Source organism: Eurosta solidaginis, chromosome 1 (genome assembly GCF_040869045.1).
Source record: "Eurosta solidaginis isolate ZX-2024a chromosome 1, ASM4086904v1, whole genome shotgun sequence".
Taxonomy (NCBI): domain Eukaryota; kingdom Metazoa; phylum Arthropoda; class Insecta; order Diptera; family Tephritidae; genus Eurosta; species Eurosta solidaginis.
This window is the reverse complement of record NC_090319.1, coordinates 69,866,316-69,891,295: the sequence shown is the minus strand read 5'-3', so window position 1 is coordinate 69,891,295 and position 24,980 is coordinate 69,866,316. Positions and strand designations below refer to the sequence as shown.

Below are 24,980 nucleotides of genomic sequence, written 5' to 3'. Positions count from 1 at the left end.
TTCTTTATTTTATTTTATTCCCTTAATTTTCTTTTATTTGATTTTATTTTATTTTATTCTATTTTTTTATTTCATTTTATTTTGTTTTATTTTATTATAGGTTATTTTACTTTATTCTATTTTATTTTATTTCAGTTTATTTTATTTTATTTTATTTTAAGTTCGCGGGTTCGAATCGAAGCTCAAAGCCTAACAATAATTATTTTATCATTATTACTGTTATGATAAATTTATTCTTAAATGAAAAAAAAAAATTTTAAATTAGAATAGAAGAAAGAAAAAATATGGACAACTGCCAAAGCTCGTTGTATAGATCCATTTCGGGAACTGCTAAATTCCTTCATCGGCAATGTTTATTCTATTCTATTCCATTTTATTTTATTTTTTAACAAATTTTTTATTTTCTCTTGTTTTTAAATTTTTTTTTTTTTTTTGCAAAACGATGTTACAACAAGATCACAAGCGAGATTTTCGAGACCGAATCTTACTTAATCGCTGTATGGACAATATTTATACATATTATATTGCTTCCAATGACATTTAACCCAAAACATATTTATTATAAATATAATTTTGTTCGCAATATTTTATTTTTCAACGAAAAAATCAAGAATACGGCTCCTCGCGAGATTCTCGAAACTCGAATTACTCTTAATATTCGCGATCTTTGCGAATTTCAATTCAGTCACTGCATTGGCAATATTCTATACATTTCGTGGTTTTTACTTGCCAACAAAACCCTAAAAATACAAAATTTTAAAATTTAAACCTAAATACCTAACCACGTGCTCTGTTTTTATAAACACTTTGTGTATGAGTAATAAAATCCTGCATTTACTCATGCTTGCCATTATATCTCTGGCCCTTTATTTCCAACAAACCAACAGTTTATATATCTCTTCGTGTACTTGCATACATACAAATTGTGCTCAGAACTTTAACTTATATGTAGGTGACGTATTTGCCTTGAGTTGCTGTGTGATTTCGCTTATATCTACTCTACCACGTACATTTTTCCCACATTACGTTACACTGTAGTGATTACACTTACGTGTTAATTCTCAATTACTCCATACATCATTCCTATACCCCACACTACGCCTGCATTTACGTTCTACATATTTTACCCATAAAGCATACGACTTACAAGACACGCTTAGAATTTACGCTTTCAATGAGGTTTCCCCATATTGTGGGCAAATCTGTTTACACATCACACAAAACCACCCACAATTTTAAATGTAATTTCTTAATTACGTAGACCACAAAATCGAGAAAGGAGTTTAAAGACCTAGTTTAGATATTACGAGATTATTTTCATATTCGTACTTTTCTCCTAATTGTAATTTAAATAACTAGTTTTCCCGTAAACATTTTTCAATTTGTTTGTCCTTTTTTAATTGTATTAAAATCTCTACAAAAACGTTCGCATGTTTCTTCAAACTATAAATTAAGGGCTTGACGCAACTTCAGAAAAATTAAAGCACTTCACTTTGTCGATACTCGGCGTGCATTTTGGATTGTGAAGAACTAAGAAAAATATCTGTATTTAATTTAACTATCTTAATCTCCGTACACTTAGGCTGGCGACAGACTATGCGATGCTATAGATAATAAAAAGAAGAAAGCTTTGAGTATTAATTCTTAGCAAAGCTGAAAGCTTCAAGCTTATAAAACCTATGAAAAGCAAAATTATTTAGCACCTGGCATAAATGGCATTTACCACTGATCAACTGAAGCGGAGCCGCGAATAACGTTTTAAATAAAAGCCAATTTTTGCAAAACGTGTTTTTTTCAGATTTCCGTTACTGTTACTCTCTTGCATCTCTAAAGCATCAAATAAGTAAAATTACGTACTAAAGTGCAATTAAAAAGCAATTAGAAGAACTCAGTCCGTGGAAGAACATTGTAAGTTACACGCAAAATGATAGGATCGCAGTTGTCGCAGGTAATTGATAAGTGTAAGAGAGGTACAAAAAGGAAATGTTATGTTGAAAATTCGAAAGATATTAAAAACAAAAAGTTAAGAAATGGTGGAAATGCATATACAACCAGGAAAAACAAAAGTATCACTCAAAAAAACGCCCCAGAACAAGTAATGTGGAAAAATGTTTTAAGTGCACTTGCTGTAATTTTTATTTTATTTATTGTTTATATTTAGGTTTGTGATTGTCGTTGCTATTTCAATTTCCAAAAATTTAGTGTTGGTCAAATGAAGGACTATTGGCCTGAGAAGTACGCAGAGTTCTATAAATCGATCTGCAGTAAATAAAGATAGTATATAAATCTCTTACTTGAAAGGGCACCTTTACACGATGGTTTTTCGCCCTCTTTATGTAAAAGTGACCGTTAAAACACTCGGAAATTAATATTTAACAAGTAACGAAGGTTAAGTTCGGGTGTAACCGAACATTACATACTCAGTTGAGAGCTATGGTGACAACATAAGGGAAAATAACCATGTAGGAAAATGAACCAAGGGAAACCCTCGAATGTGTTTGTATGACATGTGTATCAAATGAAAGGCATTAAGGAGTATTTTATGAGGGAGTGGGCCATAGTTCTATAGGTGGACGCCAATTAGGGATATAGCCATAAAGGTGGATTAGGGTTGACTCTAGAATGCGTTTGTACGATATGGGTATCAAATGAAAGGTGTTAATGAGTATTTTAAGAGGGAGTAATCCTTAGTTCCATAGGTGGACGCCGTTTCGAGATATCGCCACAAAGGTGGACCAGGGCTGACCCTAGAATTTGTTTGTACAATATGGGCATCAAACGAATGGTGTTAATGAGTATTTTAAAAGGGAGTGGGCCTTAGTTCTATAGGTGGATGCCGTTTCGAAATATCGCCAAAAAGGTGAACCAGGGGTGACTCTAGAATGTGTTTGTACGATATGGGTATCAAATTAAAGGTATTAATGAGGTTTTAAAAGGGAGTGGTGGTTGTTGTATAGGTGGTCGCATTTTCGAGATATCGCCATAAAGGTGGACCAGGGGTGAGCCTAGAATTTGTTTGTACAATATGGGTATCAAAAGAAAGGTGTTAATGAGTATTTTAAAAGGGAGTAATCCTTAGTTCCCTAGGTGGACGCCGTTTCGAGATATCGCCATAAAGGTGGGCCAGGGGTGACTCTAGAATACGTTTGTGCAATATGGGTATCAAACGAAAGGAGTTAATGAGTATTTTAAAAGGGAGTGGGCCTTAGTTCTATAGATGGACGCCTTTTCGAGGTATCGCAATAAAGGTGGACCAGGGGTGACTCTAGACTTTCTTTGTACGATATGGGTATCAAATGAAAGGTGTTAATGAGTATTTTTAAAAGGGAGTGGGCCTTCGTTCTATAGGTGTTCGCCTTTTCGAGATATCGCCATAAAGGTGGACCAGGGGTGACTTTAGAATATGTTTGTACGATATGGGTATCAAATGAAAGGTGTTAATAAGTATTTTAAAAGGGCGTGGGGCTTAGTTCTATAGGTGGACGCCTTTTCGAGATATCGCCATAAAGGTGGACCAGGGGTGACTCTAGAATGAGTTTTTACGATATGGGTATCAAATTAAAGGTATTAATGAGAGTTGTAAAAGGGAGTGGTGTGAAGGCGTTTTCCAGATATCGACCAAAATGTGGACCAGGGTGACCCAGAACATCATTTGTTGGATACCGCTAATTTATTTATATATGTAATACCTGCCAAGATTTTAAGGGTTTTTTATTTCGCCCTTTTTCATTTTCTTCTACTTAATATGGTAGGTGTCACAACCATTTTATAAAGTTTTTTCTAAAGTTATATTTCGCGTCAATAAAACAATCCAATTACCTTACCATGTTTCATCCCTTTTTTCGTATTTGGTATAGAATTATGGCATTTTTTTAATTTTTCGTAATTTTCGATATCGAAAAAGTGGGCGTGGTCATAGTCGGATTTCGTTCATTTTTCATACCAAGATAAAGTGAGTTCAAGTAAGCACGTGAACTAAGCTCATTAAAGATATGTCGATTTTTGCTCAAGTTATCGTGTTAACGGCCATGCGGAAGGACAGACGGACGACTGTGTATAAAAACTGGGCGTGGCATCAACCGATTTCGCCCATTTTCACAGAAAACAGTTAGCGTCATAAAATATATGCCCCTACTAAATTTCAAAAGGATTGGTTAATTTTTGTTCGACTTATGGTGTTAAAAGTGTCCTAGACAAATTAAATGAAAAAGGGCGGAGCCACGCCCATTTTGAAATTTTCTTTTATTTTTGTATTTTGTTGCACCATATCATTACTGGAGTTGAATGTTGACATAATTTACTTATATACTGTAAAGATATTAAAATTTTTGTTAAAATTTTACTTTAAAAAATTTTTTTTTTTAAATTTGGCGTGGTCCTTCTCCGATTTTTTAATTTTTATTAAGCGTACATATAGTAATAGGAGTAACGTTCCTGCCAAATTTTATTATGATATCTTCAACGACTGCCAAATTACAGCTTGCAAAAGTTTTAAATTACCTTCTTTTAAAAGTGGGCGGTGCCACGCCCATTGTCCAAAATTTTACTAATTTCCTATTCTGCGTCATAAGTTCAACTCACCTACCAAGTTTCGTCGCTTTAGCTGTCTTCTGTAAAGAATTATCGCACTTTTTCGGTTTTTCGAAATTTTCGATATCGAAAAAGTGGGCGTGGTTATAGTCCGATATCGTTCATTTTAAATAGCGATCTGTGATGAGTGCTCAGGAACCTACATACCAAATTTCATCAAGATACCTCAAAATTTACTCAAGTTATCGTGTTAACGGACGGACGGACATGGCTCAATCAAATTTTTTTTCGATCCTGATTATTTTGATATATGGAAGTCTATATCTATCTCGATTCCTTTATATATGTACAACCAACCGTTATCCAATCAAAATTAATATACCCTGTGAGCTCTGCTCAACAGAGTATAAAAAGAAGTAAACAAAAAAGATAGGTTGGAAAGTTATTGTGTAAATGGGCTCAAAGCAAACCAAGCTTTATTCACAGTTTTTGGAATATTTTCATTTCTGTTTTGAACACATTTTTGTTTTGATGCCGAATTAACTTTTTGTATGAAATAAATAAACTGTAAGCATTCTATAATATACTCTTTATTTAAAAAACAAACCAATACATATTTTTTTGCGATAGTAACATTTTAAATCCGTTCCTACAAACCGTATTGCTCAGTGGAACAACGTTTTAAAAGCCATCAGTACAGATGCTCTGCATAATGGAAAAACGTGTTAACTGCTGTCGCGCTTGGGATATGAAACGTTTTTTCACTGAAAAAAGTTTTAAAATGACCGCTTACTTGTAATTCGAAATTGAAATTCCTCAAATTTTTTTCATATAAGTTATTAATGTCATTGTTTTGGACAAGCCAACAATACAGGAACAAAAAACAATCACAAAGCCTCCAAAAACGTTTTTTTTTTCTTTCCTGTAAAAAAACGATTTTGTCATTTACAACGTTATTCGCGGCTCCGCTTCAACTGTTCAATCAAATTTTTGTTGATCCCCAAAATTTAGTAATGTAAACTGGTTCAACAATCGCAAGAAATTAATCTGGTAAAAAAATTCGCTATAGAATTCATAAATGTATATAAGCGCATCGAATTCTTAAAATCAATTTTCGAATCAACATCTCAAGCAACTGAAATTGATTTTAAAATTGATCAATGTAGGAAAAGATCAATAGCTTTTAGCAAGTGCTGTGCTGCTTTCAGCCTCAGAAATTAACTTTAGTTATTATTGTAAAATTATTAAAAAGTAAATTGTGTATAACGAATTAAAAAAAAAAATATGTTTTAAATGTGATAAATACAAATGTAAATTTCAGCTTAGTATTAAATAAGAACAAGTTCAAAACACTATTAGTAAAAGATGTTTAAGTGGTTTAAGTGCTCGGCCCCCCAAGCAAAGTAAGGAAACGACATTTATTAATTTTGAGCTGGTATAATAAACCCAAAATAAAGGAAATAGCGATGACTTGCTGATCTAACGGCAAATCATGCTTGCAAATGAGCTTTTAGAAAGTCATGCGTGAACTTTAGGCCCAGTTTTTCAGTTCCGGTTTAAACTTGCCGGTTTAAAGTTGACTAGAGTTTAACCTTGCCATTGACTAGAGCTTAACGTTGCTGGCAGTGTGGTGGTAGAGGGCTCCGCCTACCACACTGAAGATCCCGGGAAAGGCAACATCAAACATTTAGAAACAAGTTTTTTTCAATTAGAGAAAAGTTTTTCTAAGCGGTGTCGCCCTCGGCAGTGATTTGACAAACTTTCAAGTGCATTTCTACCATTAAAAAGCTTTACAGTGAAAACTCATCTGCCTTGCTGATGCCGTTCGGAGTCGGCGGAAAACAAGTAGGTCTCGTCCAGCCAATTTGTAGAACAAATTTAGAGAAGCACGACACAAATTGGAAGATAAGCTCGGCCTAAAATCGCTTCAGAGGTTATCGCGCCTTGAAGAACGTAGGATTAACAACTGCAACCAAGCTCAGTTCCTTGGGGCAGCTTGAGCGAAGACCATATGGCAATAGTAGTATAGCGTTATCAATTACAGGACGAACAACTACCTACGACTACCTGATTCACTATCTGCGATTCGAGGGAGATATTAAAGACACAATAGAGGTGGGTGGCTGGCTCAAGATGCTCAAATGGCGGACGAGGTGGTGCATGTGTACACAGATGGTTCCAAAGTAGTGGAAGGAGTAGGATCTGCCGTATACTGTGCTGATCCGGAAATAAAGTACAAGCTGCCAGATCACTGTAGCGTTTTCCAATAAAGTTCTGGTAACACTACGAACTCATTGAGCGTATGTGAGGTCGTCATGATCCGACCATTTCAACATAAAATTTGATTGCTCCTCACAGTACAAGCGACCAAAGTGGCACGGTTAAATTTTAGTTTAAAAACCTAGTGTTATTCTGATATCTCCATATAGACGAAAACTGTCACACTCAAAAGGATCGAGAAAAGTAATCAATACCAAAAAAAGTATCAAGGGATACTTACTTGTTTCGTACTCATTAAAACCCCAGTAATACCGTTTTCCACAGAAACTTAATCGAATCACAGTTCTGTTTAATGAAATAATTAAGTTTCCCTTTTCATACAATGTAGAAAACTTCACTAATTATTTCATTAAGCCTCTGTGTGAAAATTCGCGAAACTGTATTCAAGAACAATTGTATCCCTTGCTTGGTTATTACCTATACATGTATATACATGTATACCTATTTGCAGTTTATGCGTCTCTTATAGCCACATATGGGTGTATGCGTGAGTACTACTTTGGCTGATGATTACACGTGTTGCGAGTATCTCTTCGTTGCCTTGTATGTACATATGTGTGTAAATGATGATTGGTTTGTTGACGTACATACGAGCGGCTGCTTAGTATGAGGTTAGTGATGCTAATATTCGTCACAATACGTAAAATTTTGGCTAAGGCGAGTTTATGATGCAAACCGAATGTAATATAAGGATCTCTTCTCCTCGAGCATAGCTGATTACAAGACTGGGTAGAGGAGCTTCAAAATCTCTAGCAATATTATGCCCAAAATAAAAGAGCATAAATTCAGCGCAGAGAGGTTTTAATCTCAAAATATAAGTGCAGAAGTTCTGTGCAGCGAGATTTGAAACACACTAGTTCACACAATGCGAAACTTACATGCAGAAAGTTACATGACCTATCCAACAACTTAGAATAGAAGCAAGCGCTCATACTCTTGGTCCGTTGGGTCCACCATGGGTCTCAAGGGTCATAAAGTCCAATAAATTATGTACCGGAAATCTACAAAAGTTTTAAACTGATAATAACCTCAATTACGCAGAAACCTACGTTTTAAACTTCCTTACCAATCAAGCTATACAAACGTTGTCAACACATTTTCATTTATGACGTTTTCCAAACACAAATAAATAAAAACTTTTAAACAGTCGATTTCATCTTTAACCCACAAAGCAGATCTTAATGTTCCGCAACTGTCTAAATACCCAGGAAATCGTATCTCTTTTTAATTTGCGTTCACGAGCTCAGCAACTGTAAGTAAGATATTTTAAGGGAGTACAAAGCTAAAGTTTCACATCCCATACAGGCCAATCATATGGTCGCGCAATATTAACAAAGAGAATCCACCAACTGCAGAGTTTACAATGGAGGAAGTGGAACAATGTTACATGAAAAGAATGGGCTTAGTTATGGGATATAATAAAGGAGTAGAGAGTCGTGAAGATCTCTTAAAATATACGCCTAAATTAGAGGATTTACCGCCACGCTCGATGCAAGACTCATTTACAGCTGCACTTATACCTTTGAGTGCCAATCCAAGATTACAATACCGTTATGTTTCTCATAATGGCGGATTACGCATGGGGCGACTAATAGAAGATATGGACTTTTTCGCTGGTATGATTAATGTAACGAAAGCAATTAAATTTTAAGTTTTACAAATAAGCCGTTCCTCCTAGCTGGGGATTCAACTGTGAATATCTTGTCCAATTCTTGTTGCTTTAGCACCAGCAGTTCAGTGCATTGCTCTAGGTAGTCTAGTGGAATTCATTATGTTATCGATACGTATGACGGTACCGTGATGGTGGATAGAGTTCGAGGCCCGGGAAAAGCAGCAAGTTGTTTCATTTAGAAACAAAATGTCTAAGCGTGTTCGCGCCTCGGCAGTGGCTTCGCAAACACTTGTGTGTGTAAAAAGCTTCTCAATGAGAATTCATTTGCTTGCAGATGCCGTCTGGAGTCGGCATAGGATATGTATGTCCCACCTCGTCAATTTGTAGGAAAATTAAAAAGTAGACCTAAAGAAATTTAATAAAAAGTTCGGCCTTGATCTCATCGGATGTATGTCATGCTTTGCACTTTTGTTGATAAATACTACCGAGAGTGTTGCATATAACGTAGCAATTACTTTCACCACAGGAAGTGGATTTTTTCTTATCAGTCCATCCAACCGGAGGGAGTACTCTCTATTCTTCTTACACTTCTTCACATTCTTCCCTGCCGGTTAGGGGTTAGAATATGCACGCGAGGGGTACACCGGTTAGATATCTGAAGGTATACCGTGTTGGACACCGTACAAACGGTTAAGAGCCAATTAAGTAAGAAAGTAAGGTATACCGATTGTAAAAGGCGATTTTATAACAACATGGCTTATCCAATTGATGAGTGGTGGATTACTCAAAAGAAGCAATGTGAACGCGACGTATCACTTCCGCGACCCTATCACCGTTTTTTCTTTCTAACTGTACTGGCGGGCAGCAGGAGGAGTAGTTGTGATCTATATATACTAAATCAATGATACTTATATGCTGCTCTCATCTCCTGTCCTTGGGTTTGACCTCCTAGTTGGAGTATCGCAGGGACTGTGGTTTCAACTTGCATGCGAGGAAGTTAACTTTTGGGGAAGTTGATAATAAAGCTTACTCCGCTGAAGTTTACAAAATACATTCCCTTCAAAGTCTCTTCGTTAGAAAGTTCGCTGTTGGAGGCTCTTTCGCCAAGTTCTGAACAGCCTCATTACCTATTTTCAGCTATACAATAATTTTTCAATTGAATCTTCTGCGGAAAGTCAAAGAAAAGGTTGAACACATCCCTTAATAGTTCGGAGATACCGGCTGAATAAATTCGCCGTTATGGCATAGAGGAACCGATGTAGTCATATTCAATCGTTCCCAGGCTAGTACCTTAAAGGTGCTTGTTACCGCAACGTACGGATCTGTATCCGGTAAAGGACCATCAACATCAATTATACTACTCAAAAGCTTCGGGGTGTCCTTATCGCTACAACAACAACAACATTATGCACTAAATTACTTATGCTTAGATTTGAATGGGTATTGGAACTCATGGTGGAGTTGGCGTGCTGCCAGAAAGAAGCCACTATCCATGAAATGGAAAAGGGTTTATATCGACCTTGTATCTATAGCAAGGTAAGTAAAACCTTGTACTTGTACACTCGACTAATTGCTTCACATTAAGATACTGTAGACCTAGGTCGGAGCATCTTCTTTCGTACGCATACGCTTTCGTACGCTGCTAATATTTTTTGGCTAATTTTAGATCAGATTAAAAGTTAGTTTTGACTAAGTGTCCTAAATATTTCAAGCAAGGCTTTGAATAACTCCAATTGGTTATGATAAACTAATCCACAGTCCGATTTGAGCTCACCAAAACTACTTATGTTTTATTGTTAGACATCCCCAGCCCCATGCTCGCCAGCCATTCCTTTATTCCTCCTATGGTGTCATTACGTAATGCTTGAAGCAGATCCAGTTTCTTGGCCCCTGTTGCGATGATAATTTGCGTGCCTCTGGGAAGGAAGATTTGTAGTAGTCCGTCATATATCGCCCGCTCGTCTGTATCAAAAAGGATTACTCTGTCGCTAAAATAGCTGCCAACTACTCCGCGTAGATAAGCAGATGTGCCTAAATTTCGTAGCGCTGTCATTATCTACATAAGTTTGCAGTGTGTAAGGCATTTCTAATATTCAAAGTAATTAGTGCACAGAGCTTCCCGTTATTTGGACCTCCAGTTACGGTTTCACGGGCTTTATTGACAAATGTTTGTATTGCATATATTGTAGATCGAGATCCAAACTTACTATTTGGGCTTTGCAGGGTCTGCTTCAGGCGCTCACTTATAAAAATATCGCTGACTTAACGGCTGTATTTGGCACTCATTCCGGTTCTGAGGATTTGTTATCTGCAACTCTTTGTATTGCATCCAGTAACTCCTTCTCTGTTATTCGTAGGATTTCCATACTTTATAGGTTCTTGCTTTGATAGGTCTCTGTTCGCTTGTTGTTCTTGTTGTTGTAGCGATAAGGTTTCTCCCCGACCGTTTTGTGGAGTGTTATCGATGTGATGGTCCTTTGCAGGATACAGATCCGGTACGCTCCGGTAACACAGCAAGGTGCCAGCCCGACCATCTCGGAAACGATTTGTATGGCCACATTAAACCTTCAGGCCATCCCTCCCTCCACACCCCCAAGTTCCATTAGGAGCTTTGGGTCGCCTGAACCTCGTCTGTTAGTGAAACGGGATTCGCCGCTCGAAGGTGTGGTTGACAATTGGGTTGGGAGAAGATATATATTGCGCTGGCAACCTGAAAAGGTTGCGCTACACAGGCCCTTGAATCTGGTATTTTAGTCGCCTCTTACGACAGGCATGCCTACCGCGGATATATTCTGACCCCCTAACCCACTGGGGGGTCTCTGTTCCCTTCGTAGTACTTTGTGGCATTTTCCACGCTCCTCCGCTATTTCCAACTTATACCAATATACAGGGGCTCGATTTACTTTTGCGAGACCTCTGGGCCTGGTAGGATGACATGCCAAACGTATATGACTTAGATTATTGAGCCGACATGTCGTCCGCATGTTTCCTTCGTATTATGGCCTCCTTCCCTACAACATCAAATGTTCCTTAGTGAAGTTTCCACTAGATCTTAGCCAATATCTTTGTGGTCCTATCCCTGGCCCAATCCCAATCCCTATTTTATGTTATAATATTTTATGTGATAATATCCGCATCATGATATATGTATGTGGTTTTACAGTTTGGGTTTGTCTACAACACTTGCACTTGCCAGCACTACCGGAAAACGTAGCCGTGCCCTATACATTCGTTACGATAATGGCGGACAAAATATTGATTATCGAACAAAAAGGAGATGTTACAAAGGATATTCGCCTCTCTGGTCATGTCTCATGGGTGGGTCGCAGTTCATTGGAAATTGTTATTTGGGTGGAACAAATGGAAAATAACAAAATCAAACCAATTACTAGAGCTCTCTTTCTAATGGCTGCACGAGACGCAATAAATTCCGCTGCAGTTCCTGTGAATCCGATATCACCAGCAACGGATGAGGAGAAAATAATACTTTCAGGTGGTGAAGAGCGCAAGAAAAAACGTTTGGAGGTCCAATCCTTATCACTATTCAAAGTAGTTCCTACAGCGGCAGAACAAATGATGATATTTGAAATTCATAAACGCACAAAATCCAAAGAGTCAATAATGTTAAATACACGCAAGCTACCAGAGAATGGACGTTGGATGTCCGATTGGATTACGATATCGACCATTGCACCTTTCCCACAAAATCTAAACAACCACAATACCGTCTTTGGTGGGTTTCTAATGCGACAAATGATTCAAACAGCTTTTACTTGTGCAAATTTTTATTTTGCTGATCTTCCTACCATGGTTTGTATATGTGATGTTAATTTTGCCCAGCCCGTTCCAGTGCAGTCCTTTATTAAATTCACATCGTACATCTTATATACGGAAAGAGAATATGCTTTGCTCTTAACAATAGCAGATGTTTTGTGTGCTGTCAAAGGTATACAAATAACATCGAATACCCTTTATATTATTTTTAAAGCGTCAAAACCAGTTCACGAGATATTTCCTCGAACATATGACGAAAGTCTATGGTATATACAAGGTACACGAATATATCGAAGTGCTATGGATTATATAAAAAGCAAAAATATAAGAAAGAGTTGAAAAAATAAAGAAGCGCATAACAATTTAGGGATCCCACTCTGGCGTTTTGCAAGCTGTGTCCCTCGTATGATTCCGATGAACTTGGTTTTCATCCACGAAATGAAAAATTTTCTGCTTTTGGTTTCAGTTTTAGCTTTGATTTGATTTAAACTTTTGAACGAGTTTCGTTTTCATTTCATTTTTGGTTAAGGGTTTTCAATAAAGAGTCGAAATTTTAAATTAAATAAAGTTCTATTTCAGAACTCGAATAAATAGAGGTTGCTCAAAAGAAATAACGCCCGCTGGTTTTAATTTGCCTAGCTTGACTGGCGTTATTATAGGGATACCTTGCTTAAACTGTGTTTCCTTAAGCTTTGGTAATATGATGACAATGATAAGTTACTAACGACCCACCTGACGTAAGAGGCGATCCCCGGATTCAAGATGTTTTGTCAGCGCAGCGCTTTCAGGTTGCCAGCGCAATACATAGCTTCTCCAAACCCAATTGTCAACCTCACCTATCCGTGGCGAATCCTGTTTCATTAGCAACCGACGCTCTAGCGACCCCGAACTCTTCATGGATCTATAGGGTGGGAGGGAGGTATGGCCTAGAAAGTCGCATGTGGTCATAACAAATTGTTCCCGAGATGGTCGAGCTTGGTGCCGGAACGTACCAGATCTGCATCCGGCAAAGGACCATCAACTAGATAACACTCCCTAAAACCTTCGGGGAGTGTCCTTATCGCTACAACAAGAACAACCACAACTAAGGATATTCCCGCAGTAGGCATATCTGCCATAAGAGGCACAAAGATGTTGTTATTGTTGTTGTAGCGTTAAGTACACTCCCGAAGGTTTTGGGAGTGTTATCCATGATGATTATATGCCAGAAATAGATCCAGCACGTTCCGGTCACAAGCACCATGTGGGCGCCAGAGCACCAGGTGCTAAAGAAACAGGTTTCATCGCTGGTAGGTGAGGTTGACAATTGGGATGGAGAAGTTTTAAATTGCGTTGGCAACCCCTTGAAAGGGTTGCGCTACACAACCTCTTGAATCGGTTTATTATTTTAGTGGCCCCTTACGACAGCATGCCTGCCGCAGGTATATTCTAATCCCACTAATCCTCTGGGTGTTCCCCGATATGGTCGAGCTAGTCGCTTCATGGTGCTGAATTTCGGAATGTAACGGATACTTCCCGAAACCCTTTGGAGAGTGATTTTATCGCCATAAGAAGTGCAGCTTCGTTTGAGAGCTTCAGTGGCAGATATTTATCCGGTACGTTCCTGAAATTAGTACTTTTTTTACTTTTTAAGTATTAACCAGAACGCTTTTATTTGTCCAGGTCGAGACTTCTTGGTCTGTGAATTTAAGACGCCTCTTACGGCAGGCATGCTTACCGCAGGAATATTCCAAGCACACTTCCCCGCTGAGTTAGTCGGCGCATATTGAATTCCAGCTTTCCATATCCGTAACACTATCATAAAGGGCCAATTAATGATGACTTATAAACATAAAACCATAACCAGATAAAACAGCTGATCGAAACTACCTTATGGAAATCAACGTAATCAATTAATGGTGCCACACCATAACGCGAACGCCTTAGCCATATCATAGCCAACCAATTGGTTTTTGGTTTCTCGTCATATCCATAACCTAAAAATGTTTGAGTTGGTGAATTTAATTCCTTTTTGTGGATTTTATTCATTGTTTTGGATACGTTATGACTAAGAGACTTATTTCTTGTGGAATACGTTTGTAATTTCTTCGTTTTCTTCGTTTTTATGACATTTTCACGATTTTTAGGTTAAGGCACCATTAATCGACCACAATGGAGATGGTTATGGGTATGGGTATGGTTACGACTATGGCGTTAGGTTTAAGGAAGTTTAATTGGCCGTTAAATGTTCGTGGAGTAGCTTTGCTGTTACAACAATTCATCAGCTACCTACCCAACAGTGTTCTTGCAGACTTCTTAATATGACGTCATAAATAAATTCGGATTGATTTTCGTGGTTTTGTTTTTATCCAAGTGGCAGCACGGTTTAGCAAATCATAAACAAATCCCAGACGTAATTTGCTGGGTAGACAATTTGCAAATAATTGATTACTATTCCAATTAGATAAGTAATCAAATTAATTTAAAATGTTAAGAACATTGCGAGTTGGTGCACGCACATTGCTGCATAAATCATTTTCGCCCAAACCTGCTTTTCTGTAAGTATAATGATAATTTCCGGTAGTTGCATATATCTAAACCAATCTCAAGGTCGATGACATGTAATTTTGTAATGTTTTAGTTCTGCGAAATTTGCTACGGCTTTAAAGGGGCTAGATGAAACAACACCAAAATATACAATGGATGAAGGTTTGCTTAATTTAACGTTTTATTTATTATTTAATTTAAAATTGCCAACGTATCTACTGCAGTGCGAACTGAAATAATCACACGGCTAGGTTTGGAAAGAGGCTACCATCCAATACCGAAAAGCAGGGAACATTTACTGAAGTATACACCTAAACGAGAGGATCTACCAATGCGTGCAATGCAGGACTCGTATACGTCCGCAGTACTTCCGCTTAGCACTGATTTGCAATTGCAAGACAACTACGTATCACATTTGGGAAATGTGCGAATGGGCCGCTTGATGGAGGATTTGGATGCGTTTGCAGGTGAATAAACAAATATGTAAAAGGTTATTATTAATTCTGTTTAGCTTGCGCGCCAATATCTAGGTACAGAATGACGCTATTTCAACGTAAGATCATTGGCACAATTATGCTAGATAATTTTCTTTAAAAAGGCGTATTGGCGAAAATGTTCAAAAAGCTCAGTTAAGGGTCAATTAATGGTGACTTATAACCATAAAACCATAACCAGATAAAACAGCCGATCGAACCTACCTTATGGAAATCAATGTAATCGATTAATGTTGCCATACCATAACGCTAACGCCATAACCACACCATAGCCAACCAATTGGTTTTTGATTTCTCGCCATATCCATAACCTAAAAATATTTGTGTTGGTGAATTTAATAACTTTTTGTAGATTTTATTCATTGTTTTGGATACATTATGACTAAGAAACCTATTTTTTGTGGAATATGTTTGTAATTTTTTGCGTTCTTCATTTTTATAAAATTTCCACGATTTTTAGGTTGAGGCACCATTAATCCATTACATTGGAGATGGTTATGGATATGGGTATGGGTACGACTATAGCGTTAGGGTTAAGGAAGTTTAATTTGGCCTTAATGGCGCCATACCATAACGCTAACGCCATAACCATACCATAGCCAACCAATTGGTTTTTGGTTTCTAGCCATATCCATAACCTACAAATATTTGTATTGGTGAATTTAATAACTTTTTGTAGATTTTATTCATTGTTTTGAATACGTTATGACTAAGATACTTATTTTTTGTGGAATATGTTTGTAAATTTTTGCGTTTTCTTCATTTTTATGAAATATTCACGATTTTTAGGTTAAGGCACCATTAATAGATCACATTGGAGATGGTTATGGATATGGGTATGGTTATGACTATGGCGTTAGGGTTAAGGAAGTTTAATTTGCCCTTTAGGCCTTCCAATTTCTTCATTTTAGCTAGGCTTGTACTTTGCCATTTTGCTGCGGTATTGTAAATCCAGTAGCGCCGCCTAGGTAGTTGCTTAACTCTTGTGAGCGGTGCGAAGAGAAGTGGAGTAGATACAACACCTATAAACATTCTTTAGATTTTTTACACTTCAGAGGCGGAAATAAATTTTTTTCTTCTCTTCAGAAAGTAAACCACGCAGAATTCTGCTCTGTGAGAATAAACTATGTAGGAATTACTTGTGGTTGTTTTTCGTTATCTCCATGTTTAAAATTTTAGTTTTTATTTAAAATGTTATTTTTACACTTTATTTTCTTCGTTGTTATGTTTATTGTATCTTTTCTACAGTAGTTGTTGTTGTTGTTGTAGCGATAAGGTTACTTCCCGAAGGCTTTGGGAGTGTTATCGATGTGATGGTCCTTTGCCGGATACAGATCCGGTACGCTCCGGTTGCTGTTGTTGTAGCGATAAGGGCACTCCCCGAAACCTTCAATGTTGATGGTTTTCTGCCGGTTGCAAATCCGGTACGTTTCTGTAACAAGCACCATTTAGGTACGAACACGACAATCTGTTGTTGTTGTTGTTGTTGTAGCGATAAGGTTGCTCCCCGAAGGCTTTGGGGAGTGTGATCGATGTGATGGTCCTTTGTCGGATACAGATCCGGTACGCTCCGGTACCACAGCACCATTGAGGTGCTAGCCCGACCATCTCGGGAACTATTTATGTGGGCATATTAAACCTTCAGGCCATTCCCTCCCTCCCTACCCCCAGGTTCCATGAGGAGCTTGGGGTCGCCAGAGCCTCGTCTGTTAGTGAAACAGGATTCGCCGCGGATAGGTGAGGTTGACAATTGGACTCGGAGAAGCTATATATTGCGATGGCAACCTAAAAGGATTGCGCTACACAGCCCCTTGAATCTGGTATTTTAGTCGCCTCTTACGACAGGCATACCTACCGCGGGTATATTCTGACCCCCTAGCCCGCTAGGGGTCGATCGCTTTGTCTCGTGTGGTGACTTGAATAAAGTAAAAGCAACAAATTTGCAATACTGCCTTAAAAAATCGATAGCCTTTTGATAACAAATTGATAACTTTTTGCTAACTTATCGAAAAATAACCGATAACTTTGGTGGCTTGCTGTCGACGGGTTAGAGATATGTCATCGACTTATATTGAAGGTTTGTTGGTATCTGTTTCACAACACGCGGCTAAGAAATTCGTAACACTCCCTTAAAAAAATCGACAACCTCATGACAAAAAATTGATAACACGCCCTTAGCAAATTGGTACCACTCCGATAACAAATCGATAAATTTTCCATAACAAAACTTTTTGATAGCTTATCTAAAAATAATCGATAACTTTTCGATAATAAATCTAAAACATTTCGAGAGCTTTTCGATAACTTTTTGATACCAAATCGATAACTTTTCGATAACATACTGATAACTCGTTGATAAAATTCGATAAACATTGTTATCTATAGATAAATTATAACACTTCGATAACACCTATTACAAACCGATAACTCGGCGATGACAAAGCATTTCTCTCATATCCACTTTATCACGTGCATTGTTCCCACAATGTAGTACAAAATATGTGCAGAGGATGCAGAGCCCCGCAGATAAAATTGCCAATTGACCGAAACTCCGTAATAGAATCAGATACAGATGGTTGTGTAAATTTTCAGGATTAGCTGGAGAAATACATTCAGACATCTCATCTTGCTAAGAAAAGTGTCATCCAGGCCAACCTTTCAGGCCTTATTCCAACCTGAAAGCATATGCATTAGGGTGGGTCAAATTGTATGGGGGAAAAGGGGGGAAAAAACTTCAGATGCACATCCAGTTTCTGAATCTATCGGTCATACTGAGTAATATTGTCCCTAACAAAATTAGGGAGGCTCGAAATTCATTTCAGACCTATGGTCTCATTGACAATATTACTTAGTATGACGCATAGATTCAGAAACTGGATGTGCCTTTTCAACAACAACAACAACCCACCCTAATATGCATATATTAAAATACATATATAATCATACTAAAACCCCACACCTTTTTGTTGTTGTGCTCTCCAGTTTGGGTATGTCATCAGCATGTGCAAGTGCCGCATTTGCCCACCAACGTATATTTACCCTATACATTCGTCACTATATTGGTCGATAAGGTGACTTTTAGTGATTTAATAACAGATGCCAAAGAAGATATACGCATTTCTGGTCATGTTTCATGGGTGGGACGTAGTTCAATGGAAATTGTAGTCTGGCTCGAACAAAAACAACATGGCGTTTATAAAAAGATTACACGCGCTCTTTTCCTTATGGCTGCGCGTAATGCTACAAACACAGGTCCTGCACCAGTTAATCCCATTGCACCAGCTACTGAGGAGGAAAAACAAATTCTTTCTGGTGGTGAGGAGCGCAAAAAGCGACGTCAAGTAGTGCAAGCACAATCAATTTTCAAAGTAGAGCCGAATGATTTTGAACAATCGCTAATGTATGATATTTATAAACGTACAACACATACCGATACAATGGAATTAAATAAACGTTTACTACCACCAAATGCACGTTGGATGTCCGAATGTAGTACGGTTACAACAATACCAGCCTATCCACAGAATCGTAATGCACATAATACGGTGTTTGGTGGCTTTTTGATGCGTGTCGCTTTGGAAAATAGTTGGACAGCTGCTTTCATGTATTGTGGTGTACGTCCAAAGCTAACACATATTTGCGATATAAGCTTTGAGAGACCTGTACCCGTTTCATCGTTTATAAAACTTACTTCCTACATTGTATATACGGAACTGAATTATTTACAAATAATGACCGTTATTGATGTGTTGGATGCAAGTGGTGGCGGTAGCAATCAAGTAACAACAAATGTATTTTATAGTACGTATAAATCGAATGAGCCGGTGCGTCAAATATTACCACTTTCCTATCACGAAACAATGTGGTATATACAGGGAAGGCGCAAGTTTAAATATGCTTTAGGATTGGAATAAATGTACATATGTACTGTATGGGCCTGCCAAAAGATGAAATAACCATTTTTCCTATTAACATTTTATTTGTGATCCTTATTATTTAGTATTTGAGCGTTAAGTATGATTTTCAAAAGTGGCTACATAATTAGAGTAAGCAAAACTATTGAATCAACTATTGGTATTGGCAACTACGTACTTATGTAATTTAAAAAAATGTATATACACATTTGTGTTAAATGCTTTAGTTTTATCGAGCTACTTGAATTTTTTTTCTGTTAACAATCCAAATCCAATTTATAATTAATATTATTATTACATTTCTATATTTTGTTGGCCTTATTTGATATGATTAAATATATTGGTTTGATGAGCTTGAGGCCGTACAGTAAATAAAACACGTTTATTTTCCTTTTTCAAAAATATTTAATTGGTCGATATTTCGACTTCAACCTGATTCAACCCGGAAGTCGAAATATCGACCAATTAAATATTTTTGAAAAAGGAAAATAAACGTGTTTTATTTACTGTACGGCCTCAAGCTCATCAAACCAATATATTTAATTATTATTATATTTTTCTAAAAGTGGCTACATAATTAGGATAAGCAAAAATTTGTGAACATGACATTGATAACGGCTTTAGAATTTGTTTTAATTTCTTTGTTTTTATATTTAGGTGTGGGGCTTTATTTTTAGTTCATCATAAAAGTCTATTTAATTATAGATATTAATTTATATAAATTATATAAAAAAAACTAAATGTACTAATAAATTTGCAAATGTTAACATAAACAAAAATTATGAAGCCGTAAAAAGTTTTACTCGAAGTAAACCAATCTAAGTATACCAAGCGTTCAGCTGTACCCAGAAGGTCTGAAGAGCTCAATTGTGGGTGTTGTTCGACTTCGAGTCTTTCAAACATCTTTAAAATAAAAAAGCATCGTTTAGAGGCTACGATTTTTTTCGTATTATCCATTTCAGAAATTAAAGCACACGAGACTACTCACTGAGGAAACCATTAAAGCCCCTTAAGCAAATAGATTGACGGCATTCACATTCCACTCATATATGTAATACTCCTATATTGCTACAAAAGGCTAGGTACATTCCCCAACATCAGAGTGCCGATATATTGCTGTTTAAATGTTTTTGTTTTTGTATTCAATAATAGAATGTATCTAAATTTAAATTTTTTCTTGTCACACTTATGCTACTACAATCACAAAAATTGTATAGGCTGTCTTGTTTTGATTTCGAATTCAAAACACATTGCGAGCATTTTCTATTAGCAATATTAGTATATTACATATATCGAGCCTTAACCGCCGAATTGGTGTAATGGACAAAATATCGATTTTTTTTATTATCGAAGTCGATAGTGTTAGTCCTGATCTGTCATCTTCGAAAATTTCATAGTTCTATGTTTTACCGTTATAAAGTTATAGCAGAAACAATTTTGGTGTAAATGCGCAAATTTGTCCATGACCGCACATTGTTACTTACATCAAAAATATCTAGTGTGCTTTGTTGCTTGCAGCAAAAAATATTTAATTCTAATAAACTAAATTAGTTTATCGTTGTTTTCTTTAGTTTGCAAAGATACATGCTCTCGTCCCCTATAGTGAAAGTGAGTCCAATACTTCCATTGATGATGAAACGTGCGTTGGTAATAGGGGCTTTAAAAAGTCAAAAGTTATCCGAAAAAAAACCGCAAAACAAGAGTCGGAAATCCACTGCCGTTAAACCGAATCCCTGTTTGAATAAAAATTGTGGAAACTCATGTGCGGACAAATTTACGGAATCAGATCGTGTGGGAATAAACGAGCACTTCTGGGGTATGGGGAATAAAATAAGGCAGCGGGACTGTATACTTTCATGTACGACACGTAAGTGTATTAAAAGAAGAAAATCCGAAAATACTAAAAGGAAGTGGAGTTTTGAGTACACAATAAGTTTTAATAATATAAAAGCAAAAGTATGCCAAAAGTGTTTGCTTCACACTCTTAATGTATCTCAAAACATGCTAATCTATACTAGGAATAATACACAGTGTCTACAAACAACCAAAGAAGCTAACAAAAAATTAAAACCACACAATAAGTCTGATGAAAATAAAGGAGCACTTTTGAAATCTTTTATTACCCAGTTGCCTGCTGTACCTTCACATTAGTGTCGTAATAAAAGCAGTAAATTTTATTTACCATCAGAATTCGAAAACATATCAACTCTGTATAAGTATTATTTAAGTCATTTAAGTCACATTAATAAGGAATCATCTAAGTTACCTTTAAGAGTGTTTAGAAAAATGTTTAATACCGTCTTCCACATTGACTTCCATATGCCCAAAAAATATAAATGTGCTTTATGTGAAAAATTTAAGAACTCGGACAGTGAAACTCAGATTCTATTAAGGCAAACTGAAGAATTTCAAAAGCACCGTAAGGATAAAGAAACGCCAAAACAAGTATTTTTAAATGACCAAAAGCAAGGTGGAACAAATTCTTCATTCTTATGTGCGAGCTTTGACTTACAAAAGGTTCTTAATACGCCCCATTCAAAAAGTGTAATTTTGTTTTACTCGAGAAAATACGCTTACTACAATGAAAGCATTTATGAAAGTGTTACAAGAAATGGTTATTGCTTTTTGTGGGGCGAAATGGACGGAAAACGGGGATGTAATGAGATATGCACAGTAATTTTTAAGTACTTCAAACTCCTTGATAAAAAAGGAACGTATACCTTTATTAGCCTTTACTGTGACAGTTGTTCAGGACAAAATCGAAACAGAGCCATGCTTGCTATGTTCGCTTTTTTTTTTAAATCTTGTACAAATATAAAAACGCTAAAAATAACCTTTCTGTTACCCGGCCATACCATGATGCCAGTCGACTCTATTCATAGTACGATAGTCGTTTACGCGCCAAAGAAATATTTGGGCTCTCAGCGAATTGTATACCGTTATTTCCAACGCGAGAACTAACCCAAAAAATTACGAGTGTATAATAATGGAATATTCCTATTTCAAAGACTGGAAAAACTTTGCGCGTACTATGTTCCCTACCTCAACCAAAATAGAGTTTAACTCTCTTCGATCTGCTATGTTCCAAAAGGATTCCTCCCTTAAGACTTTAAAGCATAGACACTGCAATAACTCGCAGATAAAAGAATACAATCTAGCTTCAATGCGTCAATCCAAACGCAATATTTCCATTAGAAACGAAGGACCCATTTAGGATAGAAGGATACATTTTAGGTATTAAATAACAAATAATAAGTTAATTTGTGAATTTCGGATTTTTTGTTTAATTTTGGCTAGAAATTGTTATTTACGGTCCCTGATATGCTTAAATTACGTTTAATGAACTATTCTTAATTTTATAAAATATACTGTAACGTTCTTTGAATGAAATAAAAGTTTATATGTAAAAAAACTTTATGATTATTTTGATGTAAGTAACATAACATTTCAGCAGCAGGTGGTGAGTGTGCCAGCGAAATTGATGTAAGTAACAAAAAACACAACTACGACTTATTTTAGCTACTGAAATTGATTGCGTTATGTACTTAGAGCACAACTAGGGCCGTTTACAAAATTTAGTTCAAATTTTTGTGGTTATTAACAGAGATAATTAAAAAAACCTCCCCCTGTATAATTTGTTATTTGTCCCTTACACCAATTTGGCGGTAAAGGCTCGATATGATTCCACTACATATTTTTAACCTTTTCGTCGACATTTGCCACCCCTATGAAAACAGGTAAGAGAGGTACCCCTACTAAAAGCTGAAGAGACAAGAATTTCAAGTTCCTCACGGAAGGATTTGGATGACCCAAAAGGTTTTACATGATTTTCCATCCGAGTTCCGGTCGGGCTAGTACCTCAATGGATCGTTATCATCAATAACATTCCCCAACACCATCGGAGAGTGTCCTTAACGCTACGCTTCAAGGCCTGGAAGAAAATTAAATTAAATGGGGTTACACTGCTACAAGCACAACAACCTGGAATAAAATTCGGCCAGAATAGCGTCTGTGGAATTCAGGGATGGGACCTTAAAATCAGGAATTATCAAAGATAAAAGATACTTGGTCTTCCATAGTCGGCACATCCACCCGCAGACTTGTCATATATATGTTCTTTTGTTCGTAAAAACAATCAAATGCAGTCCAGATCTTTCGACGAAAGTTCTAGTATTCCAGTGAGTTGCAACAGCGTTGGACGTAGGCCTCGCGAAACCTGTCATTTTCACCGACTAAATCATCCGCGATCTTATTTACAACTTGGACGTCCCAAATGTCGACCATTTTGAACATCCACGTCGATGGCACTACGCTACCGACTGTCCTACGCCCCAAAATCTTGGGTGTGACGTTTGATTAGAATCGCAGCCGCAATTGTTCCGAAAATCCAGAGCCGTAATAAAATCCTCAAATCCCTTGCTGGCAGTACTTGGGGAAAAGACAAAGAAACGCTCATTACCACATACAAAGCAATTTGGCAGCCGTTTGCGTGTTACGCGTCCTCTATATGGTCGCCAAGCCTAAATACTACCACTGGAAGCTACAGGCCTGCCAAAATACTGCGCTCAGAACAGCCACGGGCTGTCTTCTTATGTCCCCAGAACACCATCTACATAATGAGGCGAGAATACTCCCCATCAGGGAGAAAAATGAGATGCTAACCACAGTTCCTGTTGAATACCCAGAAACCTGGGCATCCCAACAGACATCTGATTAAGGAGCCAACACCGCCTAGGGACTTAAGGAGTCATCTCCGTAAGCATTTTGAGGAAATACGGCACCTGAGAACTCAGCCGCATTAAGCAAAAAAACACAAGCAGGTCCTTGGTGAACTCCACAAACAGGCGTCGGACCTTTATGCCGGGAATTGCCCGGTGAATCCAGTACTCAGGGAACAGTACCCACAACTTGCGGAAGAGGAACGCATACTCCCCAGGGAAACGAGTCACTGGCTCAACTTCGTTCGGGATACTGTAACAGGTTAAACTCTTACATATCCAAAATCAACCCCGACATACAAAATGTATGCCCCGCTTGCAAAGTGTCCCCACATGACACCAACCATCTCTTTAATTATAATGTGGAACCAACGCCTCTAACATCCCTTTCATTATGGTCCACCCCTGTCGAAACAGCAAGTTTCCTTGGACTCCCGTTAGAGGATATTGATGACAATTTGTGGTCGGTCGCAGCTATTAGGTGGGGCGAAACATTGCTACAACAACACCAACAAAAACAACAACAACAACGTAGGGTAATTATAAACTAGTTTGTAAGATGTTTTGTATCATGCGAAGGCAATCGATGAAAAATTTAAAATAGTTTTAACTATTATGGCCTCGATCAACCAATGTCTGAAAACTACTATTAGCCCGACAATCTCGGGAACGATTTGTTATGACCACATGCGACCTTATTGGCCATCCCGTCCTCCCACCCCCTAGAACCACGAGGAGTTCGGGGTCGCCAGAACTTCGGCTGTTAATGGAGCAGGATTCGCCACAGGTAGTCGAGGTTGACAATTGTGTAGGAGAAGCTATATATTACGCTGGCAACCCCTTGAAAGGGTTGCGCTACTCAACCCCTTGAATCTCGAAAACTGCTCATAGCGATATGGGTTTTGGGGGTTATCCTTATCTTGACGAGGCAGTTTAGGAAATGTTATGGCATGCTCTTAGATTACGTTAATGATAATGTGTGTTAACATTGTTGATAACCGCTACAAGGGATGGCCGTACGCATTTTTGATCAATGTGCGCATAGAGAGCTGCTGAACCTGAACTAAAAAAGTTGGATGCTTCCCAGAATTTCCTGCATCAGCTAAGGTTCTAAAATTTTGAACACGCTATG

General features: G+C 37.4%; 2 protein-coding genes across 2 annotated transcripts; both read left to right on the top strand.

Moving 5' to 3' along the window:
- Positions 1 to 8,173: 8,173 nt before the first annotated feature.
- Positions 8,174 to 12,535, top strand: LOC137236847 (acyl-coenzyme A thioesterase 9, mitochondrial-like). The gene is made up of 2 exons (XM_067759885.1): positions 8,174 to 8,426; positions 11,586 to 12,535. Exons 1-2 carry the CDS (start codon positions 8,174 to 8,176, stop codon positions 12,533 to 12,535), a joined length of 1,203 nt encoding a protein of 400 aa, XP_067615986.1.
- Positions 12,536 to 14,540: 2,005 nt separating this feature from the next.
- On the top strand, positions 14,541 to 19,424 carry LOC137234624 (acyl-coenzyme A thioesterase 9, mitochondrial-like). The gene is made up of 4 exons (XM_067758072.1): positions 14,541 to 14,733; positions 14,817 to 14,884; positions 14,947 to 15,189; positions 18,199 to 19,424. The coding sequence occupies exons 1-4, from the start codon at positions 14,663 to 14,665 to the stop codon at positions 19,128 to 19,130; spliced, it is 1,314 nt and encodes a 437-aa protein (XP_067614173.1). The 5' UTR covers positions 14,541 to 14,662; the 3' UTR covers positions 19,131 to 19,424.
- Positions 19,425 to 24,980: the final 5,556 nt, after the last annotated feature.